Source organism: Chrysochloris asiatica, unplaced genomic scaffold (assembly GCF_000296735.1).
Source record: "Chrysochloris asiatica unplaced genomic scaffold, ChrAsi1.0 scaffold00039, whole genome shotgun sequence".
Taxonomy (NCBI): domain Eukaryota; kingdom Metazoa; phylum Chordata; class Mammalia; order Afrosoricida; family Chrysochloridae; genus Chrysochloris; species Chrysochloris asiatica.
In genome coordinates this window covers 21,354,859-21,364,728 of record NW_006408557.1, presented here as the reverse complement: position 1 = coordinate 21,364,728, position 9,870 = coordinate 21,354,859, and the positions used below count along the sequence as shown (strand labels likewise).

Sequence of the window (9,870 nt, the reverse complement as noted above, 5' to 3'; positions counted from 1 at the left end):
TGTTATTAAGGCGATGGTATTAGTGTTCGGGCTCGGACGGTGGGCAGTCGAGCACTACCAATTTTGCCGACTCATGCCTGTTTGACAGATGCCGTTGCCGGCACCACCACCCTGCCCGTCCCGTGGGCCTGAGTCACCCTAGGCTGTGCGTCACCCGCGCCCCTTCCGCCCTACGACCTGCCAACTCACCCAGAGTCCGCCCGCCCGGGCGCTCCCATTCCTGGGAAGCCGCGTGGCGGCGGGGAAGCAGCGGGCGCCCCCCGGCGGAAAGCCGGGGCCCTGCGCCCAGTCAGTCAGTGCTCACCAAGCCGAGAGAGAACCCAGTGGGGCCGGGCATGAGCCGGGCCGGACCACTGCGGGGCAGGGGGGAATCACGCTCTCCGTCCGGCTCGGAACCCCCGATGCCCTAGCGGAATGGTACGGTCCAGCCCAGCCGGGGGGGTTAAAGCCCGGGGGAGGCGGTGCGTCCCGCGGCTGCGGTGGCGCGATGGGGCTGCGCGCTGGAGGCACGCTGGGCAGGGCCGGGGCGGGTCGGGGGGCACCGGAGGGACCCGGGACGAGCGGCGGCGCTCAGGGCGGCAGCATCCACTCGGGCTGCATCACTGCGGTACACAACGTGCCGCTGAACGTGCTCATCCGGCCGCTGCCGTCGGTGTTGGACCCGGCCAAGGTGCAGAGCCTCATGGACACGATTCAGGTGAGAACCCCCCCAGGATATGGGGCGGGAGATCAGCTGGACTTTGAGATAGGACTGATTCCAGACTCTGCCGGATCTCAGCATTTGCTGTGTGACCTTGAGCAAGTGGCTGGGCCTCTCTGGGCCTTCGTTTCCTCATATGAGCCAGGCAGGGAGTGGACATCATTAAAATAATGTTGTTAAATGCTGTTGAGCCGTTTCAGACTTAGTGACCCTTTGTTTCCTCAGTGACCCTGTATAGGGTTTTGGAGAAGCGGCTGGTGAGCTTGAACCGCCGACCTTGTGGTTCAAACCGACCTTGCAGTTCAGAGCATTAACCCGCAGCGCCACACTGACTCATATAAAAGGATCCTGGTATGATGCTATAGGATAAGCACTGGACTGCTAAAGCAAGGTTGGCAGTTCAAACCCACCAAATGATCTTTGTACAGAGTCGCTCTGAGTCTGAACGGATTGGTGGTGGTGTGCCATGAAGTTGGTTCCGACTCATAGCAACCTTGTACAGGGTTTCCGAGGCTGTAAATCTTTAATGGGGGCAGAAAGCCTCACCTTTCTCCTGCAGAATGGCTGGTAGTTTCCAACTGCTGACCTTGAAGTTAGCAGCCCAATTCATAACCACTACACTACCAGATGGCACTTAACAACATCAACTCTTATCAAAGTAAACTTCAATAGGGCAGGAGCTGTTTTCTGCGCCGTTGGCTTCCTCATGCCAACCCTGTGAGGTAGATACTACCACTGGGCCTGTTTTACAGAGGAAGAAGTAGAGATTTCTTCCATTTAATGGAGGATTAAGCAACCTGCCCAAGATCACATACTTTGAGCAGGAATTCACATCAAGTACCCTGACCCCAGTGCCCAGCTGTATGGCCACCACACTATCCATAGATGTGTGGTCACTTCTATCTGTCACAGCCAGTGGCCATAGGACTAGGCATGTCATGTCTGCTAAGGGCCTTGTCTGAACTGGAACTGGGCCAAGAGAAGGGTCAGTCCTTCCCTGAGGGAGGATGTTTAGAAACTGTGGCAGGAACTTGGGGGATCAAAGAAGGGTTGGGCAGCTATGAAACAGGTTTAGCCACCATGCCCCCTTCCCCCAGTCTCTTGGGAGGTGACTTACGAAAGACAGCTAGCCTGAATTCCTTTCAGTCCTAGAATTTGCACTTACTGTTCCCTCTGGAAAGAACCCTGGTGGCACGGTGGTTAAAGCACCTGGTGACCAACCAGTAAGTTGGCAGTTTAAACCCACCAGCACTTCATGAGAAAGATGTAGCAATCTGTTTCATTAAAGATGGTATAGCCTAAGAAACCCTATGGAGCAGTGCTACGCCACTTTGTATCATCTCTCTCAGTCAGAATTGGCTCAATGGCAGCAGATGTGGGTTTGGGGATTCCCTCTGGGAAACTGCTTCCCCAGAAATCCATGTGATCCTTGCTCCATTCAGTTCTTATTCACACTCCCCTTAGTCTGAAGTATGTTTCCTCATAACACTTACCTGACGTTATATTATCCACTAATATGTTCATATTTTGTTGTCTGTCTGCCCCGCCTCATGTTTCTTCCAACACCTAGCTTGGTGCCTGGCTATGTGTGAGAGGGAGGAAGGGGCAGATCTAGCCAAGCTGTCTCCCACCACACTTCCATCTCTTAATTGCCTCTAATTCCTCCTCAGGTTTCCTGTCTCAGTATCCATGTCTTCTCTGGGCCCTTCTTGTGCTCCCTACTTCTCCAGCCACTGAATGCCTCCAGCATCTCTCTGATCCCACTGGGTCCTAATGGCCTGTTTAGATGCCCGTCTTCCCCTCTAGAACCATGTGCTCCATGAGGGAGGAGCCTGGCCTGTCTTCACTCAGCCGCTGTCTGTATCAGTCTCCTGTGGCTACTGTGACAAATTACCACAAACCAAGTGGCATAAAACAGCTCAGTTTACTATCCTCCAGTTCCAGAATTCCAAAGTCCAACATGGGTCTCTCAGATGCAATCAAGATGTCAGCAGGGTTGCATTCCTTTGAGAGGTTCTAGGGGAGAAGCCATTTCCTTGCCTTTTCCTATTTCTAGAGGTCACTTGCGTTCCTTGACCCATGTAACGTAACTTATCATGCCTTCCCAGGATTAAGACAGGGACATTTGAGAGACCATTACTCTACCTACCCACATTGTCTCCCCAGACCCTGGCACAGGCCTAGCCTGGCACTGAGGAGGGACCCAACATTATCAGCTATCCCCTGCTAGTGCACCACTGTGGGCCAGGCGCTGTCATCAACAGCCCTGTGAGACGTCTCCTTCCTGTTTTACAGATGAGGACCATCAATGCTCAGAGATCATTGAGGTTGAGGTCCCAACTGCTCAAATCTACTGAGACTCAGATTCAGTTTAGCCGGTTCTAGAGCCTCGGTTCATAACTACTGAGATTCACTGCTTGTAAAGCACTTGGAGAAGACATAGATACATGAATCCATCAAAGCTGCACAATAAGAAAGAATCCATGATGGGACAGTGGCAGGAGGTCTTGCAGGCAGCTGACATTTAATGTGGCCTCAGGCTGTCCCTATTTAGAGGATGGCCCACCATCCTGCTGCTGAAGTCCCTCAGCATTAGTCAGCTTAGATTCACCTCTTTCTCTCACCCTGACGCATGTCCCCAACCCACCCACGTCTCCCTGTCCCCACCACGCCCTCTTCTAACATCTTTTGCTGGATTCCTAAGGAGACCCCATTGTCACTAGGTTGCCTATGCTCCCCCCACCCAATCTCTTCTCCCAGGACAGCATTTTACAACATGCATCAGAACCTGGCACCCTCCCCTGCGAGTCTGCCCATTGTTCTTAGAAACAAAATCTGCATAACTTAGGGTGGCCCCTCCTGACCTTTCTGACCACTGCTCCTAGTCCTTGACCTCAGAGTCCGCTCCAGTCCTACTGGCCTCCTTGCTGTGATTCTAGCACTGTAAAACCTGTCTAACCACAGGCCCTTTGCACTGGCTGGTTGTTGTGGATTGAATTGTGTCCCCATCAGAATTATGTATTGTAAATCCTCACCCTTAAACACATGGAGGACTAAGGTGTGTCTGACCCAAGCCATGGCGTTTTCAATAACCTCATATACATGCGAAAGTTGGACAATGAATAAAGAAGACCATAGAAGAATTGATGCATTTGAGTTATGGTGTTGGAGGAGAATATTAAAAGTACATGGACCGCCAAAAGAACAAACAGATCTGTGTTAGAAAAAGTACTACCAGAATGCTCTTTAGAAGCCAGTATGGCCAGACTTCATCTCTCATACTCAGACATATTATCAGGAGAGACCAGTCTCTGGAGAAAGGCATCATGTTTGGTAAAGTGAAGGGTCAAGCAAAGAAGAAGAAGACCCCCAGTGAGATAGATGAGCACAGCAGCTGCAGCAATAATTGTGAGGTTGGTGCAGGACCGGGCAGTGTTTCATTCTGTTGTGCACAGGGTCATTATGAGTCAGCGCCAACTCAACAACAACAACAACAACACACATTGACATAATTCCCATCTGGGAACAGTAGCTTCTTTGTTATATTAATGAGACTGGATCTGTATAAGGAAACTTGGTGGTGCTATAGGAAATGCACTGGACTGATAACATCAAGGTTGGCAGTTCAAATCCACCAGCTACTCCTCAGGAGAAAGATGACGCTTTCTGCACCCATAAAGATTTGTAGCCTCGGAAACCCTATACAAGATTGCTATGAGTTGGAATCAACTCAGTAGCAGTGGGTTTGGTTTTGGTTGTATGTGAGTATATGAAGGAGACCTGGTGTGCAGTTGGTTAAGCATTGGGCTAACTGCAAGATCAGCAGTTCAAACCTACCAGCCACTCTGCAGAAGAAAGATGAGGCTGTCTTCTCCCATGAAAATTTAAAGTCTCAGAAACCCTATTCTGTCCTCTAGAGTCGCTATGAGTTGGACTAAGCTTGATGACAGTGAATTTGGTTTTGGTATCAGTGTAGAGTAAGCAGCTCTGGTAGCATAGTGGTTACAGATCAGGCTGCGAACCGCAAGGTCAGCAGTTTGAAACTACCAGCTACTCCATGGGAGAAAGATGAGGCTTTCTGCTCCCGTAAAGATTTACAGCCTCTTTTACCTGTTCAGGGTCACTATGAGCCGGAACCGATTCCATGGCACTTAACAACAACAACAGTCAGTGTAGGTTATATCTTAAGCAGATCACTTTTGAGATATCAAAGCAGCAGCTTAGCTCAGAAGCAAATACACATGAATATAGAAAAGATAGGTACCAAGAACAGATCACCCAGGAACACAGAGAAGGAAGGGTGTTTCCCCAGAGCAGAGAGTCTCCCTAGTGCGTGCACCCTGAATTTGGACTTCTGACATTCTAGACTGTGAGAAAATAAAGTTCCGTTTGTTAAAGCCACCCTTTTGTGGTATTTTGTTATAGCGGCATTAAGAAACTAAGACATGGGTCCCTCGGATCTTCCCACGGTACATATGAGGGGGCTTCCAAAAGTTCGTAGAAAAATTCCATATCTTTTCATTCCATTTATCCACAAACTATTGGAAGACCTTTTGTATTAGCACTGTTTGAAGCACTTTACATATACTAACTCATTTAATCAACAGCTCTATGAGGTGAATCAAATATCTTCATCTCCATCTGGGATTAATTGGCTAAGGTCACATAGCTGCTAAGTTTCTGAGTGCTGTCGAGTCGGTTCTGACTCACAGTGACCCTGTATAGGGTTTCTGATGAGCGACTGATGGGCTTGAACCACCAACCTTTCGGTTAGCAGTCCAGTGCTTATCCTACAGTGCCACACCAGGACTCCAGCTTCTTAGTTGTTATTAAGTGCCATCACGTTAGTTCCAACTCATAGTGACCCTGTAAAGGGTTTCTGAGTTGCAGCTGGTAAGTTTGAACTGCCAGCCTTGCAGTATAAACCAATCTTGTGGTCAAGTGCTTTATCCCACAGCGCCACACCAGGACTCCCCAGCTGCTAAGTAGCAAAGTTGAAATTTTAACCCAAGAAATCGGGCTTTTACCATAAGCAGTTCTAACCCTATCCTCTCAAGTGGATTTTTCACTCTTCTCAGCATTGAAGTCACCTCAGAGAGGTCGGCCCTCATCCCTGCCATGTCAACCCTTGGTGTTTTCTTTATAGCCACTATTACTCTCTACCCTTCACTTCTTTGTTCTGTCTACCCCACTAGACTGCATGCCCCACAAAGGTAGGGAAGGGCTGTCTGTCTTGCTTCTTGTGCTGAGTCTAGAACAAGGGCATATATATAGGATACATTGGTTTTCTGGTAAATATTTAACACCAGGGAGGAAAACAGCCCTGATTTGTACCATCTGCCAATTTCCCTGGTGTAAATACTCACCTTGATTGATTTTCAAATTACCAAGGTACTGTCAACCAGCCCATAAAATGCCTGAAAATGTTGACTCTCCTGACCCAATGTGAGCACCCGGCGGGTGGGAGCTCCACACATATTGACAAAATCTGCTTTGTAAACTGTCGAGTGTAGTGCCATGCTCATTCACCCCATGCCGTCTCTTACCCAGGAGGACCCAGATCGTGTGCCCCCCATCGATGTCCTCTGGATCAAAGGAGCTCAGGGTGGTGATTACTTCTACTCCTTCGGGGGCTGCCATCGCTATGCTGCCTACCGCCAGCTGCAGCGAGAGACCATCCCTGCCAAGCTTGTCCAGTCCACTCTGTCAGACCTGAGAGTGTACCTGGGTGCTTCCACACCAGATTTGCAGTAGCAGCCTCCTTGGCCCCTGCCACAACCCCTAGGAACCGGAAGATGGGTCTCCCCAAGGGCTGCGCCCACTCCTGCAAAAGCATCTCTCATTATCCATCTGCAGTGGTGGGCCAGGAGCGGGAAATGCATGAAGGGAGGTGGGGGACTAGAGGAAGGGTGCACAGTGAGACAGGCCTTGCTCTCTCTGTTCTGCTAAGGGCACCCAGTCACTTTGTCCTCAACCTAAGCTCCCCCAGCTCAGTAATGAACACAACAGCATTCCCCCCATTTCTCTGTCCCAGTGGACGATGGTGGAGGTGACCAACACAATTTAAAAAGAGATCTATCCCTAAATGCAACATGGCACCTTGAATTGGACCTCAGAACCAGAAAGCCTGGTGAAAAGACTGGGGAGCTGAGTCAGGCCGATGTTGGTTCATAGTAATGCACCAAAGTCAGCGTGGTACAAGGCTCAACAGTGCTTGACTCTGCTGTTGCACACGTCGCCGCGAGCAGCAGCCAACTCAGCAGCAACTAACAATGTCAGTCTCTTGGTTTTGACAAGTGGACAGTGGTGATGAGATAGACTGGGTGGACAGCACACCACAACTGGGTACTCTCTTCACAATGTCTTCTGTAAATCTAAAATCATTCCAAAATAAACATTTCTTTAATAAAAGAGAGGCGTGCAGTTGTTTTAGACCAATAGGTCTCAACCTTTAGCAGCCTTAATATACAACCTGGAGGGCTTGTTAAAGCACAGATTGCTGGGCTACACACACACACACACACCAAGTGTCTGATATAGTAGATCTGAATGTGGCCCAAGAATGAGCATATCCAACAAGTTCCAGCAGGTGACACTGATGCTGGGACTTCAAGTGGAGAACCACTGATTTCCACTGTATCCGTGATTTTCACATCCGGTGACCTCTCACCCTCCCCCACTGGAGAGGACACACCTTTGGGCTCAGTCTCAGGAGAGCTAAGTTCTGAGACCAGCTTTGCAAAACCCATCTTCTCCGTGAGCCTCATTTTTCCAAGCTGAAAAGTGTTCTACCCCTAAGCTTTGTTGCAAAGGTTAGGGAAACCGAGGACATGCTTTATAAGCTGCCATTACTAGGTGACACTGTCTCTAGTGAGTAGCCCCCTCCTGTACCTGCTGGGGCTGGAATGACAGGGTGGTCACCCCTGCTGAAGGACTTTCACTTCTTTCAGGTAAGACCCTAGGGGTCTATCACTATGCTAGGTAGGCACTGCAAGGTGGGAGGGGAGGGGTACAGAACAGATTTGGAATGGGAATGTTTGGCACATTTAAAGCGAGATGGGGTCTGCAGTTCCCTGTTGTACCAGCAGGTGGCACTGCTTTCCTTCAGGCAGGGCAGCGTCTCCGACTTGCAGAGTGGGGTTCTGGCTTGGGAAGGAGGCCCAGTTAGGGGTCTGGAGCATCATGCCTTGATCCATCTACTATTGTTCTGTGACTTCTCCAGCCCTGACTGGTCTGCACTGGGGATACTAGGCCAGAGGGTCTCAGAGCTCAGCAAAAGCTTCAAGAAGTTTCCAATTCTTCCAGGCTGGGGATGCACTGCTTCTGGGCTTCCATGATCCCCTGTGTGTCCCTTCTCTGCAAACAAGTGTCCCAGGAATGAGGGTCCCGTGAAAGTCAGTGGGAAGGGACCCAGTGGATCTTCCTTCAGAAGGTACTGCTGGTGGTAGTGACTGTGCTGTGGAGATGGTTCTGACTCATAGTAGCCCTGTATACAGTTTCTGAGGCTGTAAATTTTTATGGGAGCAGAAAGCCTCGTATTTCTACCACAGAATGGCTGGTAGTTTTGAACTGCTGACCTTGTAATTAGCAACCCAACTTATAACCCACTATGCTACCAAGGGCTCTTTTTCACCAAGATAGGTTTTGGGCTTTTTTTTTCTTTTTTAGGCTTTTATTGTGAATTGAGTGATAGATTCCATGGGAGAGCATCTGTTTTGCTCTCATCCTATTGTATTTTGTTTCATTGCAATAATTACAATCCCCTCCATGCATCATCATTTAACAGTATTTGCTTCTATTACCTCTGTTTTTTGCTTTTGTTTTTGATGTACACAAAAACACTCAGGAATATATAATCATTTAAACAACCAAAGGGCACATTCTGCAAACCAGCCTCCTGCCCACCAGCACACAGACTTCCTCTTTCCATGAATCTAGAGTTCTCAGCCGCTCTATCTCTCCATGCTAATATCTCTGCTTTCATCTCTGGTGTCCCTGCTTCTCTGATTAGGGTCCTAAATTCCGTTCATGCTCTTCTCTCCTAGGGTCCTCTCTTACTGAATGTAAGATTAACTAATCCCCATTTTTATTACAAAAATTCTAATTTTACCGTTGTGACAGTTGCAATTAGTTATAACAACAATTGCTCATTATTGTATCATACGAATCATATCCCCATCTCTTTCCAGACCCATCTAGACAAGATGAAAACTATTCAGTGGGGATTCTACCTTCCCCTGCACACTCTGAAACGAAACTCCCTCTTTAAAATGTGTAAGCCGGTCACTTTATGTCTTTATAGCACCATCACCACCCCTTTTTAGGTAGCCAATGTCTAAGTTGCTTGTCCCTATAAACCCTGTGTGATCCTTGATATGAAGACTCCTTTCCTCTCAGTTGGTATTGTGAGCTACTATATCCATAAGTAAAGGTCATGTTCATCACATTGTAGCAATTTACACTTACTTCCTTTATCAAATTTCTCTATCTTTCTCTAGTTGAGTTCTGATTATTAAGCCATCAAAATAGGTCAAACTATCTGCAAGTTTGGGCATTCTTGTGCTCCTTCCCCTACTTCATATCAGCTGGATGCTTCACTCTTAGCTCTAGCCCTCTATGGCTAGGTCTATGTCCATGGGCTCAGGAGTTTCCAAATTTTACCAAACTTCAGACCAACCAGTCCTTCTCTCTCTCATCTCAAGGTCAACAGGAGTCTATGGAACGTGGTCAAACACTCAGCCCTTATCTTCATTACTGACTTTCCCACACTTCCACTCACATGTAAACCAACAAGGTCACCAGAGAGCTTACATGCCTAGTCATGTATTCCCTTTGATTTTCAGTCTTGGAGGGGGGTTTGTCCTGAAAGGACTTGATTGCTTACCTTGATGGCTCCCCGGCAAACAGCTTGCTTGTTCTTGTAGTAGCCAAACAGATGGCTAATTTTGTTTTTTTCCTGCTGGTCTTTCTTTCAGGAAGTATCTTCTGTTTTTCTAGCTGCTCCAGACTGGTCTGCAGCAGCCTGGGCATGTCCCCTCAGAAGATTCTGGCTGGGGCTCAGGATTCCACCTCAGGTCCTATACACTTCAAAGGCTCTGCAAGAAGCCTATTTCACTGGGCAAGTTTTAGAACCCCTTTTTATGAATTACAATCAGTCATAAGCTGAAGAC

The 9,870-nt window shown here is 48.4% G+C and overlaps 1 protein-coding gene across 1 annotated transcript; it reads left to right on the top strand.

Annotated features, from left to right (window-relative positions):
* Positions 1–479: 479 nt before the first annotated feature.
* On the top strand, positions 480–6,454 carry SRXN1 (sulfiredoxin 1). Its single transcript, XM_006860726.1, has 2 exons — positions 480–697; positions 6,251–6,454. The coding sequence occupies exons 1-2, from the start codon at positions 488–490 to the stop codon at positions 6,452–6,454; spliced, it is 414 nt and encodes a 137-aa protein (XP_006860788.1). The 5' UTR covers positions 480–487.
* The last annotated feature ends 3,416 nt before the right edge of the window (positions 6,455–9,870 follow it).